The sequence below is a fragment of the Harpegnathos saltator genome, unplaced genomic scaffold (assembly GCF_003227715.2).
Source record: "Harpegnathos saltator strain DR-91 unplaced genomic scaffold, Hsal_v8.6 scaffold255, whole genome shotgun sequence".
In the NCBI taxonomy this organism is placed as follows: domain Eukaryota; kingdom Metazoa; phylum Arthropoda; class Insecta; order Hymenoptera; family Formicidae; genus Harpegnathos; species Harpegnathos saltator.
The window spans coordinates 1,241,399-1,260,180 of NW_020230045.1; the positions used below are offsets into that span (position 1 = coordinate 1,241,399).

At 43.9% G+C, this 18,782-nt stretch overlaps 1 protein-coding gene across 5 annotated transcripts; it reads right to left on the reverse strand.

Annotated features, from left to right (window-relative positions):
• Positions 1 to 500: 500 nt before the first annotated feature.
• qvr (glycosylphosphatidylinositol-anchored protein quiver) lies at positions 501 to 18,569 on the reverse strand. 5 transcript variants are annotated; one of them, XM_025299262.1, is made up of 6 exons: positions 18,282 to 18,569; positions 17,155 to 17,264; positions 14,878 to 15,021; positions 10,984 to 11,031; positions 8,982 to 9,128; positions 501 to 7,133 (listed from the first exon to the last, which is right to left on the reverse strand). In XM_025299262.1, exons 3-6 carry the CDS (start codon positions 14,900 to 14,902, stop codon positions 6,877 to 6,879), a joined length of 477 nt encoding a protein of 158 aa, XP_025155047.1. In that variant the 5' UTR covers positions 14,903 to 15,021; positions 17,155 to 17,264; positions 18,282 to 18,569; the 3' UTR covers positions 501 to 6,876. The 5 variants fall into 5 exon arrangements, with proteins under 5 accessions (XP_025155047.1, XP_011153937.1, XP_025155048.1 ...); XM_011155635.3 differs by lacking the exon at positions 18,282 to 18,569 and adding an exon at positions 17,983 to 18,273; XM_025299263.1 differs by lacking the exon at positions 17,155 to 17,264 and having other exon boundaries at positions 18,280 to 18,569.
• Positions 18,570 to 18,782: the final 213 nt, after the last annotated feature.

Sequence of the window (18,782 nt, forward strand, 5' to 3'; positions counted from 1 at the left end):
TCAGAATCTTTACAAAAATTTACAAATAAAATTAATCCGACAGATTGATGATTTATGAAACAAAGGCGAGGAAATCTATTTTCTTCTTGGCGGAGGGAAAACCAATCGAATGTATACAGAACGTGAAAATTACTTGCAACATTTATTTATTGATCATTTTTACATATATAAATCAGAAAAAAAATTCAGTCTAATCACTTCATTTCATAAATTTCATACACGTTTACACTTACTTCATTTCTCTCTTTATTTTACTAATCTTCAATTAAATCTTATTAACAATTATTTGATCACGATTTGCATCACGATAAAATTTTGGAGCGTTTGATATGACAAATACATATATATTTGATTTCGCATCTGCTGTATCACCGATAAAGTGTAAATTTCGTAAAATTTCTTTGATCGCGTATATTGCATGATCAATATAATAACCCTGTACAAAACATTTACATGAATCCGTGGATTTGATGTAATTGGTATCATCTCATCGAGGAAACTTGGAATTTATAATTGGGATTTATTCAACATGTTTTAATTAGCTTAATTTAGTACATTATCCTAAGGCTTGTTATAAAACGGGATCGATTTACGCGTCGTTTTAAAATTATTTTCAGACTGATCGAACTTAGATTGACAATCAGTGGTATTTAGCGTTATCAAAGTGATATTAAAAGTCGGCATTGCGAATATATTCATACTTAAAGAAATCGTTGATAATCGTGATTGAGATAAAGAGAACATTTAAATGCTTTAATGTGCAGCATAAATCCATACGAGACTTATCATTGAGCTTTTCGATAAGCGCATTGTTGTTTCATTAAGAAATATATTTACGTTAATCAAAGCAAGGTGGATAAAATACGTTTAGACAAATATATCTTCCCCTTTGTCAGCTCGTCGAGCACAGATCGAGATGAGAGTACGATCGACGGGAATTTAATCGATACTTGACGGAAATTCATAAAAGTGGACTGAACTCTGCCGAGATGTGTACAGTAAAATACGTTAATTATATTAACGATACTAAGAACGACGTGCTTTACGTCGTTATTTACATTCCATCGACGCAGGCGATAGCAAAAATATATTCAACTGTTCACACTGTTTACGCATCGCCTTTATATGCTTAAACTTACAAATAAGACTAACATTAACAGAGCGCGTTGCGACACATCATAATAAAACGAAAGAGATACACCTATCTCTCGATCATCTAATATATACAATATTAATCATACAATTGCTCATATATTCATATAGAAATACAATATATATGAATGGCAAGTTAAACATATCCCGGTGAGGGATTTTCTAATCCTTTAACCGTGACATCTTGACGTTACTTCTCTCTCGATCTACGTATACATAACAGTGTCTCTCCCTTTTTCCCCGCAATGATTTCGTCGCAAAAACTGAAAACGCAAGATTTTCGACGTTGATCAGAAACTGATTCGCCGGTTAAAGGATCGTGATATCTGTCTCTTACATCTAAACTCGTCCTTGCGTCGATGTCTTCACTAAGCTAAAGTAATCCATATCGCAGATAGGCTGTTTTAATAACTACACGTGGATACTTTTCGGCTGCGAGGCCAGGCTTGGTATCGATTATTATCATTAGCGTGGATTCGATATATCGACATTGCTGGTATCTCAGATGCGACTCGGGCGTGAAGCGAGGAACGTGCTCCGTTTGTTTTGCACTCTCTGGACAGTCACATTGATTACATTGTCTTTGACGATTAAATTCTTCATTAATTAATTTCTACGGACATTTCATGAGATTTGATGTACGTGCGTTTTGAGAAACATTCTGTCTATTTTTTGCTTAAGACAACGACTTCAATTTGAAGATTAAAAAATCGGTATGATTTTACAGATGTAAACTTTTAAAATAGTGATGCAATCGATAATATCCTTTCTCTCTGTTCTTAACAACGACGATAACTTTCTTTCTGTCTGAACATACATTTGTGGAAACGAGATAAAAAGCATCTTTTTGGTCTTCTTTTACCTTTTTTAAAGAGTCATCTTCCTAAATGTAAATCTCAAGCCATCTGAAATATTTCCTAAAAGACCGAGGAACCCACGTTTATCGCACGGTGCAATTTCACGGGAGCAGTTTCCCCGATCGCACGACGAGCGCTCACGTCCGACGTGAGAGCGTAGCGCGCTAGATCAGTTGGATCACGAAGGACGAAACAGCAGCGGGAACAGCGAAGGAAACAAACGTGTACAGATAGCCTCGCAGCCGCGCGTGCGACAATGAACAAATGACGCGACACGAGCCGCATGGCTTGCCAGAGAAACGCCGGTTTGCTCGCTGTCGGTTAAGCAAGCACCGAAGTTTGTTTGGCAAGAGGCTCCGCTTCGAAAGCCTCTCTGTGAGGACATGAGCGTTCAGCCTGGTCGTGCCAGCCACGAGCGACGCGGTCGTATTCAGCAGAGGATCGCTACGGGATTGCGCGGCCGCCACCGTCGCTCATGAATTGCGACCGAATCGGCGTCCGTATATCGCCAATTTGCGAAGACAATTTTCCCTGCCCGCGCTGCGCGCGATATATTTTTGCTCGCGAGGAAGCGTGTGACTCGCGTTCCGTGAAATTCAACGGGATTCATCACGGTCGAATCATCGATCGGTCGAAAGAGCGAGATTCCATGGGCGAGCTAGCCGAAATTTGAGCTAGCTCGAATCCAAGCGTTGAGATTCAAGCGGAACTTTTCACGAAACGCGATTATCGGCACACACGCCTCGGATTCGAGCAGCGCGAGTCCCTTCGAGTGGCTTCCTCTGCTGGATAGTCGAGATCTGTTCCGTCCGTGTTCGACTTGTACGACTTGTGAGACGAGTGACGACGAGATTAGCGAGCAGCCGAGCACGGTTTTTACGAGAGAGGCGGGACAGGCTCGTTAATTTGCGGCACGATCGAAGCTGAAGGCCCACGTTGTGCTTTGCTTTTCGTTTGTCTTTGCGTTGCATTCGTCGGGGTGGAAGGTATCGTGGGTGGTTCGTGTAGTTGTCATAGTTGTTATCATAACTGTTATCATTGTTAGTGTTTGTTGTTACTGTTGTTGTTACTGTTATTGTGGTGGACGAGCCACCAGTGGAAAGGAACAACGGGTCGATTTTGGGTCCAGATCGTCGGGATGGATGCACACGAATATACACGCGACTTTGAGTGCTCTGAGGATTCATGGAGCTTTCACTTTGCCAGCTTAGCTGAAGTATAAACATTTTAAATCGTGAGGTTTGAGAAACGCGTTGAATCAAGAAGAGAGACCGCGTTCGCTTTCGACCAGTGACTCCGTGTGTGATTGGGATACTCGTTCACACGAAAGAATAATAACGACAGAGTCATGCAGTGACATGCAAGGTGTTGCTGCACGGCTGTTCGAAAGTCGAGCGAGGGAAACTGTTCGACGGAAATCCGCGTCGACGTCTAAAGTATACATGTACACTGTACTTTTATAGCGCTAAGTGAGAGAAGTTTACCCGCCCGCAGCGTGTACGAGGAATGCGCGCGACAAGTGTGTGTTAATAATGCGAGTAATGTAATGCGCGAGTAGTGCAATTGTTAGGCAATCGAGAAGTTCGGATCCGCGTGATCAACGTGAGATCTTTCCGCGACGACTTTCCGCAAACCGTGCAGCCTCGTGAACGCTACGATCCATGCATTCCACTTCACTTTCTTCTACGTGTGTGACTTGAATCTCTTCTAAGTGCCTGAAAACTCCGTCACTATGGTGGCCTACACTCTCAAGTGCGCGCGCGTTTCCAGAAGGTCTTTTTCACGATTTTAGCTGCCAGGGAGCTTTGATTCGGTTTCTCTTGATTCACACAGTCTCTCGAAAGACTTGCGATTTCTCTCTCTCTCTCTCTCTCTCTCTCTCTCTCTCTCTCTCTCTCTATTTCTCAAAAAGTCTAATGGACCTTAGAGTCTTACAGCTCTCTGATTCCGTGATCTTCGGATCCCTCAATCGCTTCTCGAGAGAATCTCTCACACTCGTATGTTATCTTATTAAGTTTTTGAAATTTTAGAATCTTTGGAACTCGCTCCGTCTCGGGCACTTTTAAGCAGACCACGGCCTGCAGTCGGAAAATTTGAAATTTCTCCCGACTGCTTCAGAACTCCCGGGTACTTTCGCAGTCCGAATATTATCGTCCAATTTCTACACGTACACGAGCTACAAGTACTCTAAGATACTTTTCTTTTGAACAAAGTAATTCCGTTTGCATCGTGGCATCTGTCTGTTTCGGAAAACACGCGCACACGTGGTTCAGGCAACTCCCGGGAACTAGAGAAGGTCATCCTCGCTGCTCGCCGGCCGGCTCTCACTGTATCTGATGGTGCTGTCTGTCTTGAATGTACACATGCTGCAACCCATGCCTTCTAAGATAGGACGTTTCTCTATCGTACAAGCTCGCCTTCTATCGTGGTCTCGATTGCCTCTCCCGTCTTTTCGAGTATGACGATGTCTTGTTGGAATGGCGAGCGGGCAAAGTAAGTGTCTACGAGGGAGTTGTATCGAAGAAGAGTGAAGAGATAGAATGAAAGAAGAGTGCAGAGATGACGAATCAGACTGTGCGACAGAAGGAAGAAGAGGCAAACAGAGAGAGAGAGAGAGAGAGAGAGAGAGAGAGAGAGAGAGAGAGAGAGAGAGAGAGAGATTGTGTGAAAAATAGAGAGAGAGAGAGAGAGAGAGAGAGTCGTGATCGGGTAGAATCGAGAAAGCATTTCGTTAAATTAACTGGATTGCGCAATGAATGTACGCCGACCGTCGTTCTGATGTCTTCGTATAGCTATTCGAAGACTATGAAGAACAGTTCATCGGAGCTCTGCTTGAAAACCATTGTGTGAAGCACATTGTGTGAATGCGTTTTGCTACAGACACCATTGCAAGAGAGTGACTCTTATCACACACATACATACACATGAAGCGACATGTACGAGTGCAAAAATATGATTCCGAGAGATTTTCATTCTGACATCGCTTGGAATTCGACTCACGTCGTGGAGTGACGTCGTCACCTTCGGCGACTTTTTTTCTTTTTTCTAAGCAAGTAGAAGTACTATCTGAATGTGCTCTCGAAATATATTAACAGAACCTTCGCGATTGTCTCGTCACTTGTGTAAGACTCGACCTGAGAACTCAAGTGCTTCTTGAAAATTGTCATGTGCGAATGCAGTTGCCATCGTCCGTCACGGTCGGAGGTCATACCTCGCGCAATTCACTGTGCTTTTCAACAGACCCTCGCGTCGAACGAAACTCGACCAGTCGCGTCGAACATTGTCGCATTAGAATGAGAGAAACAAAGTTGTAGTGAGGTGCATCGTTGTGAGAAAAAAGATAGAGTATCCACATTGTTTTTCCTCCCTCTGTCGTACTATTAGGATAAAATGGTCAAACATCGCGAACATCGCGATGTTCCCAGACGACAGTCGAGTACATGCAACGACAACGCCGAGGAAGGAAGCCTGCTTGATCGCCGAATCGAGTCTCTCGATTCGCGATTTCGCGCACTTTCACTTGTCGATTCAGCAAAGAGCCTCTTCTCAGCCTCGAATTAAAAATTCGACGATCACTCTTGTCAATTTGATATAATGTAATTTGATATAATTTGATAATTATTTTCTCCGTTGAGAGATCGGATACGCCGGAAACGACATGTGAACGACGTAAAATTCAGTAAAGAGACATTGCGGAATTACATAATTCCCGTGGATAATCAACACCGCAATTCATTTATCACAATATTACCGCGCTTCAAGCAATTTCTATAAAAATAGATAGAAAGAGTGTCCCTCAGCGGAACTGTATGTCGTATCGCAAACGGTCTCGTCTACCAAATGCGCGGCTTATTCTGTTTCGCGGCATACTCAACGAAATTCCTTCCTCGAGGTTTATGTCACGAATGCATTGCAACGATGGCCAGCCGTGCTTGCTCGAAGAGCAACTAACAACGAGCTCGGGCTCGGCGCCGAGATCGTCAGAGAAATCGACTGGACAGTCGGGATGATTTCTACACGAGAAACGCCTAGAGTAACTCTCGATGCTGTCTAAGGCCAGTGATCGGAACGAACGACGCACACAGACTGAGCGATTCTCACGACGGTGAGACGAGAAGACCGAATCTCGTCTCTCTCATCGACCACGAGCAAATGTATTATGTTATTACCGCGACGCGACCTCAACGACTTGCTCGAAAATCTGTAAAACGGGCGCTTCTGAACCGTAACGAGATTCAGAGTCTCCGCTCTTCTGAATACTCTCGGAAGTGTACGCAATTTTTATAATCTTCAATTTCACCTTTTCTCACAATTTAAAGCTAATGTAAGAGAGAGGAATCATGTGCATGTCGGTAGCGCGCAGTAACGAGATCCCTCATACAAGAATAAACGAACGCGATTACTATCTCGTAGGGCTCTCTACTATTCCGTGTCTATTATCTCTTACCCAACAGCCGATATATATATATATATATATATATATAGTATATATGCCGAACTCGTCTGAGCGTCCGCACATTCTCTAAGATATGCAACTTCGATAAAATATCTATATATGTCATACAAATATATCTCTTTTCTACGCGATTCGCGACGACCGATACCGGTAACGCGCGCATCGCGAAAATCAATGATAACAATATAATGTGACTGGTCGATCGTCCCCGGATACTTTCATACGTGTGTGTCTCGGACTCTCGACCGTTCCTCTCGTTTACCTCTCTCTAACGGGGGAATCTAGCCCCTCTAGGGATCGAAGCCAGCTCGATCGTTCGTTCCGACGAGTGGTCGTGTTGTCGACTCGCTAGAATCTCTACGAAGGATATGATTGGACGCCACTGCGATGGGTGGATAGAGTTAATTGGTGTTATACGACGTGATCATTGCAACGTTCTACAAAGCAAGCTGAGGCTCCTAAGACGGCCGAGCGTAGAACAAGGATGGTCGACAGGATCAGCAGGAGTACGGGATTCGAGCGCGAGGTCGGGGGTACACGATTGCACATATCCTCCTCACAGAAGCACATGTGACCAGTGCCGGTACTTTCCATCATGCACACGTGGTCCACCATGAATAAGTTTATTTGTAGCTGCGATGTGCAGGTCCTCCTCACGCTTTCGTACGCTGCAAGCAAAGAGAAGAACAATGAGCAGCAACTGAATCCTCGCGAATCTCGACGAATTACACGAACATTTCAAACTATTAGGTGTGTGAATTAATTCGGTCCATCCATGGCCGGTCAACTGCTGTACTATGTAATTTTCTAACCTCTAATGTCTGCAAAAGGCCTTATTTTTTAGTTTTGATGTCTGGCAATAATAATATTCAGTTGATAAACGTTTGGGTTTGTAACGATAACATCGTGCTCTTCGATTCGAAAATGTCGAAACTCGAGCCAAAAAAGCATCATTTCCGGCAAGTTCTCATTTTTTGTTTTCATTTGAAGAAAACAGCCGCTGAAGCTCATCGACTGCCCGTAGAAGCTTATGGTGAAATACGGCTCCTATCGATAAATCATGCAGAGAATGGTTTCGACGTTTCAAAAGTGATGATTTCAGTGTCGATGACAAACCTCGTCCAGGTCAGCCGAAGAAGTTCGAGGACGAGGAATTGCAGGCGCTAATCAATGAAGATCCGTGAGAATCGCAACATGAGCTTTCGCAATTGTTGAATATTGATCGATCAACAATTTCTGCGTGTTTGGCAGCCGTGGGAAATATTTACAAAGAAGGAAGATGGGTGCCATACGAAAGAACTGAAAGAAAGAGACATCGAGAGCAGCGAAAAGCCATGTCTGAAATCTTGCTTGCCAGGCAAAAGAGAAGAGGTTAGGTTTTTTGCAGGTCGTATTGTGACTGGAGACGAAAAGTGGATATATTTCGATAATCCCAAACGGAGGAAATCCATTAGCGACCCAGGAAAACCATCCACATCGATACCAAAGCGGAATATTCGCGGCAAGAAAGTAATGCTCTGTATTTATGGTGAGACCAGAAGGGTGTAGTGTATCATGAACTATTAAAACAGAGCCAAACCATCACTGCCGAACTTTACCAACAACAATTGATCCGTTTAAACAACGCATTGAAGAATAAGCGGCCGGAATATGCAAAGAGACACGACAAAGTGATCTTCCAGCACGATAACGCTCGGCCACATGTTGGAAAGATTGTGAAGGCCACCTTGACTGGGACGTTTTACCTCACCCGCCGTATTCACCAGACATTACTCCATCCGATTATCACTTGTTCAGATCGATGGCACACGGGCTTTCGGACCAGCACTTCAACAATTATAAAGAAATAGAGAAATGGCTCAATGAATGGATCGCTTCGAAGGACGAGTCGTTTTTCCGTCACGGAATGCAACAACTGCCAGACAGATGGGAACAAATAATAGCAAGCGATGGCAAATACTTTGATCAGTGTACTTTTTCATGTTTTCTCATACTAAAGTCTTTTTTTGGAAGAAAAAACGGACCGAATTAATTCACACACCTAATATTGTCTATAATTTATACTCTATAGGGCAAAGATAAAGGGACGATTAAGAGCCGATTATTGAAGAGATCTCCGTTCGCTGATGGGCAATTATATATTATAAAAGATATCTTAAAGACAAATTTCTAATTTCTCCAAAAGTATTTAATATCTGATAAGTTGTTGGTATTTTCCAAGAAAATCATAACGAGACTACAAAATTGAATGTTACGGTAATTGACGAACAATTAGCTGTTCTTGTAACAATTTACCGACCAAGACGTTCGGGTCGTCGAATCTTGCAATTTTAGCGTTCTTCAGGGTTTCACGTTGCTCTATCATGCTTAATATTTCGACGTAGGGATTTCTACGTGACATTCTCTCGAACGTAATTCTCTCTGTCTCTCTCTCTCTCTCTCTCTCTCTCTCTCTCTCTCTCTCTCTCTCTCTCTCTCTCTCTCTCTCTCTCTCTTTCACGGCCAGCGACACTCACGTGATTTTGCGTTGCGGACCATTTTAACGCAGCACCCGTTGCAAGTCAATAGAGGTGGCTGATCCCTCGGCAGCGCCGTATAGTTGAACGGATCCTTGCATCTGAGGTCCGTCCATGAGTCGCATTCGTAGCAGTAAACGGAGCGAGCTGTGAAAAGCAGACGCATTTTCAAGGACCGCGCGTCGGTTCTATCGCGCTCGGAAAAGAATGTGCGCAAAATCGCCTAAAAAATCGGCGATTCGCGTCGACGACTCAGCGCCGTTTTTTCGTCGACGCTAATAAAAGAGGTGACTTGGAAGCAGAATTTCAGCTGGTTCATTTCACTTTACTTCGCGGACACATCGTTTTCCGAGAGCACATCTTGCGTGTAAGGTCTTTTGCGTCGATGGGCGCGCGCGCGCACGCGAGAGCTCTAAATAAAAAGAAATATCAGGCACCGTTCGCTTTTCACGGCACAATGGAGAAGCACAAGCGCTCCAGAGCGACGACACGGCCGTGCTCGACGAGACTGGACGAGAATAAGGCTGAATCGCGTCGACTGCCGAGAGAGGAAATTGAAGCGTTTGACGATTTATCGAGAACAACTCAATAAATATCGCGGACACCGTTGGAATAACTGAAAAGGGGACGGTGTCGATAGAAGGGCTCAAGTTGGAAGTAAAATGCAGTCGCTTGATAACGATTAGAATACATGGTATTGTGAAGAGAACGCCATTTCCGTCGCGAAACGTCTACGGATCGAAAACGCACGAACATATCATACGAGGAAAATCAACCGCACGTCGCTCAAGGCTGAGAAAGAACATTTCCGGCGGACACATTTAACGTGCACCGAAAGTTGCACCGTAAAAATGCACCGAAGTTCAAAGAGTGGGGGACTTTCCGGAAAAACCATAATACCGAGAAATCCAATTTTGTCGAAATATCGAAACGCACTCGTCTCACAGCCGAGATATTAACTCATTTACACTGAGAGAAAAATATATGGTATTTGGAAGTATAACGATATAGTAACTAAATTATAGTCCGAAATATCATATTTATAGTAAGTATTACCATAATATCGGTAATAATTACGATATAGGCATAGTATAACCAACCATATAATATTTTTACTAAGAATTATAGTAAGTTGAATTAAAATTATTGTTTGGATATAAATATAAAATGGTATGGGGTGAAGTAACTCTTTTATATAGTCAATATTACCAGAGTATTCGCTAAATAATGACAGATGTAACTATATGAATATTAAATCTCACTATACTTGTGAATGAGAGATTACTATATATGTGGTAAAAGTAACTAAACAATTGTTTAAGACAATCATTGACTATATACTTGTGTTTATTCTACTATATTTTGCAGGTTCCACGAACTATAAAAATATGGTTGATGCCAGAATGAACTATAAAATATAGTGAGATTATAGGTTAATTCAACTATATTTTTCTATCAGTGTGTGTGTACTTTCTTCGAGATGATTCTTTCGCACAAAAATATTGCACCCTCGAGAAAATTTCTATTCCGGAATGTTGCCTCGATATTTGAATTTCGGTACGTCGCGACTTTTCGGGAAGCTGCCTCAGCCTCCGAATTTTCAGATTCTGAATTTCCGACTCTCGAAACTTCTGTCGCGAAGCGGCGAGAGTTCTCGACGAGATTTCTCTGGGCAAGGACAGATTCCAGCGCTTTCTCCTCGTCCAGTACGGAGCTCGCGCGGTCTCCGGCCGAGGGTTGTTTTCCCGGCGCGGAGGGCGTTCTACCGCTCAACCGTGGCAACCCCGCGTTTTTAGATTCTATGAGAAAGAGAGATAGAGAGAGAGAGAGAGAGAGAGAGAGAGAGAGAGAGAGAGAGAGAGAGAGAGAGAGAGGGAAGAGAGAGTCACTTGGCCGCGGGCGCGCTTCATCGAGCCTCGTCATCGAGTGTCTCTCTAGCGAACGAGTCCGACGACACGGCACGGGCACACCGAGGGGGGAGTAAGCTGGCTTAATCACTCACTCTGGCACTCCGCATGACAGACGTTGGCAACCGCGAGTACAATTGCCGCTGAAAACGAAAGATCGGTTACTGCTTTAGGCGGTGCGTCGTACTGATAGACCGCGCGCGGGCTTACTAGTCTAGATAACTCTGTCGGGCCGGCGGGGTCGGCGGGGGGTGTCTCGTTGGTGGCAAGGAAAAGCGACGATACTACTGACAACAACAGCGCTAATCGTCGCGCTATTGATAAGACGGGGCTACGGATGCTACTATCACTACCACGACCGCTACTGTCTCTCTACGGCGCGGCTCTAGCGTACCCGAGATATTTACATGTACTCGTGACATTGGGGAGAAGAACGTTGGCTGGGTAGTGATTGCGCTATCTAGGCTAATCGTTATCATTCGGTCGTGGGGTTTGTGCGACAGACATGTCCACGTTTGCCGAGATGAACCTTGCCTCGGCGCTCTCGCGAGTCTCTTGCTCTCGTTGCCTTTGTAGAGCGTCTGGTCTCGCGACGGTGAAATATTTGCAAAGCCACCCTGCGGCGGTGGCCGAGGCTGACCGAGGATGAGAAACGTCGGGGTGTCGAGTGCAGGGTGCACGATGGATGGAACACAGAATGAGGGGATGTAGGATACATGACGGGGTGTGGAACATAAATAGAGTACGCGCGAGTTGTTATATAGCGCAGAACACATAGAATAGCGAAGGATGTTCTCGTGCAAAGAGATGCCTGGGATGCTTGGGGAAGAGTTAAACTTGACTGCAGCTTTTGCAAAAATCCCGAGACGCGTTTCCTTCTGCAGGCGTCGCACAGTGAGGCCAGATGACATTCTTCGGTTCAAAATTCTCTAGAGATCTGAATTTCCAACCGAACCTCGACACCAATGGATAAGGTGGATCCTGAATACATTCCGAAGAGATCTGTCTTGCCAAAATTAAAAAAAAAATTTTTCTCTCGCATTTTCCCCCAAAGGGGGAAAAATTATCGTTAAACGCGAAAAACTTGTGAAATACTCGTTATTCGACACTTATTTCTATCTAATAGCGTATTCAGCGGGTTGAAACTATGAAACCAATCAACAGACACCTCGAGATTTATCGATCTTGAAGCAGAAACCCATTAACCCAAAAGTCATATGCCCAAAATACAAAAACATCAAATATAGACCCGTTAAGCACAAAATCGAGAAATTTTGAGTCTTAAGCCCATCAACCTAGGAATCTATCAATCCGAGAATTTTTAGCTCGTGGATGCATGAAGCCATATATATTAAGAACCCCAAGTAGTCCAAGGACCCAATCTAGCCATAGCTCGAGAACCCAATAATACTCGACGTTGAATATTCAGCTATAAAACATTAAGTTCGAGCCTCGAAACTTTTAAGACAAACCCTAAACCCATGAACCCTGAACCGATAATATTTTCAAAATTTCGGCTAGACGGATCTCTTTGGAATTTAGTCAGGATCAACTTCATCCATTGGTGTCGATGATCGGTTGGAAATTCAGGTCTCTAGAGAATTTTGAACCAAAAAATGTCATCTGGCACCACTGGCGACTGTTTGGAATTTCGCGGGCGGAAGAAAACTTCCGTACGGGAGAAGTTGAAGAGTACGAAAAGGCAGCTCAGAGTTATTAGAGAAAGGAAAAGAAAGTTTCGTTGAATTAACATGACTGTGAGCAAGAAAGATACAGGAAACAGAACCTTTGATTCTGGTGAAGCAAAGAAAGGCTCTAGGAAGACCGGAAATTCTGTTTCCGTCCAAGATTAAAACACGTTCGGCTCGTTCATCGTCGAATTAATCCGACCCAACTTTTCCCCGTGTAATCTCTGCGTTCACGGATTTATTTATGGGAAACCGGGGGTGGTGAGCGCGCGGGTAGCTTGCTCCTTCAGCAGCTGGATGGCAAGAGGATACGCGAGGCTGACATCATGGATTGAAGCTGAAACATAGGCGCGTACAAGCAAATTCCCGCTTAGGTCGTAAAAATAATGCGCGCGCGGCGACTTTTATTTAGAATAAAGCGTAGGCAGCGCGATGCGCGATGCGACTCTTCTTTTATTTTTTTTTTTTTTTTTTAGAAAGAAATTTCCCACCATTTGTCTCGCTACTTTTCCGCTTCGTTAGACGCGACGGCGGCGGGAAAGGGCAAATTGTTCGCAGCTTCTGCACATTATGCATGAACGTTACGTAAATATTGGGGTGGACTGGAGTACAGTGTATGTATATGCATGCTTGCCGCGCAACGCAGAACGCAGCACTTGACGTTTATAAACTCGTCGTAAAGCGCGCGGCTCGCTCGAGGGGGATCTATTGCGGAGCGCTGTGAATAAATGACGCTTCGCATCATGTGACACCGCAGATAACTAGATCGATCTGTCGTGCTTGCGCCAAGTATTTTGGCGATCATTATGCAGCGAACGAGCCGTGGGTATAGTCGAGGAACGACCTGAGAAGCTCCCCACGGTGAGAGCACGTGGAGTATGAAACATAGAAGAGAGAGAGAGAGAGAGAGAGAGAGAGAGAGAGAGAGAGAGAGAGAGAGAGAGAGAGAGAGAGAGAGAGAGAGAGAGAAGTGCATAAAGAGAGGGAATATATAGGTGGCAAAGAGCGGAGGATATGTATGCAAAGTGGAGCGTGATGTGTTGCTTCTATATATACGCAACGACTATAATTTCTACGGAATAAAACTTTCGCGATTATGCATCTCATTATGATTATGCAGCTCGAGCAGTGTTCGTGCAGACCGGAGAGAACCTGGAGATGTCTGGCGCACTTTTCTGGAAAGAAACGTCCGCGTTTGATCGAACCTAACGGACTCGTGCTTCGTCAATCTCATTCGAAAAGTCGACGTCGACGTCGAGAGCATACTTGTCACTTGTTGTGATCTTAAACTGATCTTAAACTGATGCAAATCCGCAGCAATTCTTTTCATTCTCTGGTTCTCGTCTCGGTGTTCGAGTTGCATCGCGAGAGACATGCAGATCGACTCGGGCCGAGACGAATGAAAGACGAAAGCGTTGATTCCCGCGCGGTCCCTTAGATTTCTTCAAGCGCGGACTTTGTCCTTGAGTCTTACGTACGTACGTGTCCACGTACCTAGCAGCACGGAGGCAGCGGCCGTACGCGCGTTGATTGATCTAACACATAATAACGCCTACGATCTAGACTCATGGGAAGAGACTCATAGTGATTGCAGATCAGACCGTTCTAATTTCAATGCCTGGGCTTCACCAGTCGGACTACACCGATCATCCGAATGTCTAAGCAACCGCGATTCGATACTTTGTCCCTTCGATTCTACGATTGCAGGGGAAAAAACGCTGCGATGCTGGGGGACCCGCTTAGGGTCCCGCTTGACCGTGCGATGCACGTTGAAGAGTCCTCGACACAGGCAGGTAATAAATTGCAACACACATACTTTGATCTGATAAATATTCTTCGCGATCACCTCGTGATCCGTCCGATCGTGTCGGCTGTTCAGTACGTTCCACTTGACGCTCGCTCCAGCGACCGACTCGTCGTTCGATTCAATTTTGCGAGTCGGCGAAGCGCAAGAAATGAATGTTCGGGTGTTTTCGCGGCGACGTGTTTGGCCTTTGCTGAGACATTGATTAATCGAATTTTCAGAAAGCAATCTTGGCTAACGCCCCGTCGGCTGATTTCGCGAACTAGGGCTGTACTCTGAATACACCGGTGCGTTTCCTTCGTTTCTAGCTCTAACTCTAATATCGACTGTGTGTTCTCTAATTTCAAAGCACACGGACTGAATTACGTCGAATGCACGCCCGACGTTCGCGGGTAAAAATGGCTTGATTTCGACTGGACGATGGACTACCTTCTCAATACACAGAAGAGTTTTATGAGATTAAGTGGCAAGCGCGGGAAGGACGCACGCACACTCACCCACTATCAAGTGATTCGTCCACATGCTGATCGGGGGAATCTCCTTGCACTCGTCTAGCTTCGCGTCATGTCGTGACTTCCTCTGGCATCAAGCAGCGCGCGTTTCAGCGCGGCTCCGGCTCGGTTGTATATTCCGAGCGACACCTACAATACAATTACCTACATTACAAAACGGTCGTCAAATCCAATCTAGAACGATATCGAGCGTGAAAACGCACAGGACTGATGCCTGGCGTCGCAGTGTGCGCTACTCTTTGGGATGGAAATTTTTCGTTCGATTTTCTTTTAATCCGTTCAGAGAAATGTAACTGTGCAAAAATTTCTCTCGGTCAATGTTAAAATTACAATCTCTAAATAATTTCTCCTCGACCTTTCCGATTAAGTTTTTGTACTTGTTTTTATACTTGACTCACTGTAATATTACAATTAATAACCTGGAGAGACATACATGGGTGTCCCATTTTGAAGGACCCACTCAAATATCTCAGAAACACTGAGTTAAATCGAAAAATGCTTAAGACAAAAGTTGTTTAGCTTGAAGGGGGACAAAGTATTTTGTTTACAGATGGTGCTACTTTCGAGATATTCACTGATTATCAATTTTCTTAAATGGAAATCCGAATTTTTCATTATATCATCTTTTTCTACCAATTAATTTGAACAACTTTTGTCTGAATTATTTTTTTATTTGCTTAATATATTTTGAGATATTTGAGGAAACTTTTCCTTGGTAACTTGGTAACTTTTCCAACATTTACCTTACGATACCTTACTAACTATTCGTCGAAAGAAGAAATAGTATTAGACTTTTTTTTTATACATAGACTTTTTTTTTAGACATACTTTTTTTTATAGACATTCTTTTTTTTTATACATAGACTTTATATATTAGACTTTGTTTACTATCAAGAATATATTACTGTAAAATAGTACCCTAACTTTTATTAACTTATCGACCTTTGGAAATTTCAAAATTATTAAATTAATAAAAGTAAAGGCACTATTATAGTAATATATTTTTTATAGTAAATAAAATAGAAAAGTCTAATACTATTTTTTCTTTCGACGAATAATTAGCGAGATATTGTAAGGTAAATGTTGGAAAAGTTACCAAGTTTTCCTTAAATATCTCAAAATATAATAAGCAAATAAAAAAATGTTTGAGACAAGAGTTGTTCAAATTAATTGGTAGAAAAAGATGATATAATAAAAAGTTTGGATTTCCATTTAAGAAAATTGATAATCAGTTAATATCTCGAAAATATCTCTATCGGAGCCATCTATAAACAAAATGCTATCGCTGTCCTATGTCCCCCTTCAAGCTAAACAACTTTTGTCTCAGGCATTTTTCGATTTAACGCAGTGTTTCTGAGATATTTGAGTGGGTCCTTTAAAATGGGACACCCTGTATAATAACTAATAATTAATAACACCGCTTTTATTCTTTCATCGTCGTTCGTCTCTCGTTAAGCATAAAATATATTCACTTTATAGCGGCAACCTAAGGATTTATTCATACTGATTGTTTATTAGTTGATTTAAAATTAATATTCTCTGAGCAGTTGCTATCGACTTCGGGTCATCGGACGTCGTTTACGTCATTGCTCCACTTTTACACGTTATAATTGCATCTTTGAAAAATTGTCATAACACGAATATGTTCGAGGCACTTGACAGCCAGATGAGATAATGACGTCTTAAATCGTTTAACTCGTTTAGTCGCGAAGCTTAGTGCTGAACTTGTCTTGACCGAATGACAGCGTATTGTTATGTTAAGTGTTTATGTGTATCCGGGAACTTTTACACTTAGAGATTGATCGTGATAACTGTTTGACAACTTTACGCTGTTTATTAAAACAAATTGGTAACTGCGCGGCATAAAGTTCAGCGTTCTCTAACTACGTTCTCTCTGACCCCTTACCGTATCAACAACGATTACAAGCAATTATTAAAGATCACGTCATTTCTCACAGTTACATACGTTACGTAAAACTCCTCGCTCAACATAGTGTACTACGCTTGGCAGAAATACTCGGTACAAAGCACAAATGGCAAAAAGTCATAAAGATTCAATTTTCATCTTATTTCGTGTTTTCTTCTTATTTCATCTTATTTCGTGTTTCCTCCGGCAGAATCGAACAATTTAACCCTTCCGAAAGAGAATCAGAATAATATCAATCCCCCTTTCTATCGTGCGCGATCACTTCGTTCCACAGCAGCATACTGAAAATCGCTACCTCTGCCAAATTGCTTCGAGGATTTTTAATTTAATCTCACCGCTTATAAGCTTCACGCAAATTGCTTCAGTCCCTCATGAACGCAGCGTGTATATTAAGAGACGAGAGGCGGATTTGCTTTTTCTTTTAATTTTCAGATGTAGTGTACACCTGAAAAAATGTGTGGCATCCCTTTTAGACACATTCCGCACATACGTTTCCTCGTGGGTCTCAGTGTCCCGTAATTGACGATGCAACCGAGAAACCAACGATTCCACGCGAATGAAAATTAGTCCAAGTGCATAGTCACTGCAGATATCTTTTCCGTTGTACCACCAAATACGGGACACCGCGTATAATTTGCTTATCACGCGTCGTGTTCAAGGCTGACTTGCTTTCTCTCTGACCCCTTACCGTATCAACAACGATAAGCAATTATTAAAGATCACGTCATTTCTCACAGTATACGTTACGTAAAACTCCTCGCTCAACATCCTCCCGATATCGCTCACGTTCACGCGGGGATACTCGCGAGAATATAAAGAAACGCTTTCTCTCTAAAAGGGAGACGTTCCCGTACTTTTAAAAGACCGCGAGTTCGAGTAGCAACCGGAAGTCGCTTCGGGCACCGCGTCCATTTCTCCTACATTTGCTGTGAACTTTCGATCCCCGTTCAATCCCTTTCCTTTCTCTCTTTTTGAGTTTTCGCGTTGCCGGACGTATCACTCGCATATCGGTAAGGCGCTTAGTTCGGCGCTAAGCACAACGATCGGAAATGTGGGCCAAGGCTGCACGGAATCGGGGAAGTGCGTTACGCGTACCCCCGTAAACCAGGCGCTGTAAAGCGCGCTTAACGCATTCGTAAACCTAAATACAAATTCGCACATACTTCTTCCGTTTTCGCACCACTTTCCTACTCGGAACAGTTAATTCCTCCCTGTCTATATCTCCCTTTCATTCTTTCTCCCTCTTTTTCTCCCTCTCTCGCCCCCTTTCTCCGCTGGTAAAACCACCGTTGTCCTCTTTACCGAAGTCCCGTGTACGCAAGGCTCGCCTATTTCCCTCGATCAGCCGTCGTCATCGTTCGTCTATCGTCCCGCGATCTCAGATTCGATTGTTGACCCTGCAGCAGCGTGAGAGAGAGAGAGAGAGAGAGAGAGAGAGAAAGAGAGAGAAAGATCCGCACACCCCTCTGCGCCTACACCCTTTCCTCGAGCTCGAGCACAGCCTGACGCGCCTGCCTGTCTGGTTCTGTTTATTTGTCGCGGCGAACCCTCGTCGTCATCGTCGTCGTCGTCGTCGTCGTCGTCGTCGTCGCCGTTGTCGTGCGTAGCGAGGTGGACACTGGTGAGAAGACGCGTGCGAAATCGAGGACACCGATCGCAGCACGATGCAGCACAATGCAGTTTCGCGCAACGCCACGATGCGACTACGCGGCCGTACGCTGCAAAAGCGACGGCGTACAAGCGCTTTTACGGAACTGACGCGCGCGCGAGTCGACCGCGCCGAGCGGAGCGCGGATTCAGGTCGATCAATATGTCGCGCGGAGCGCTAGTCCGTGCCACGTGCTCACACGTTGCGGTAACTATACCGACGCAGCAGCAGCAGCAGCAAGCCGTTGCTCGGTAGGAGTTTTCTTCACGGCCGTGCACAATAGCTGACATTCTATTCAACACGTCGACAGCTGAC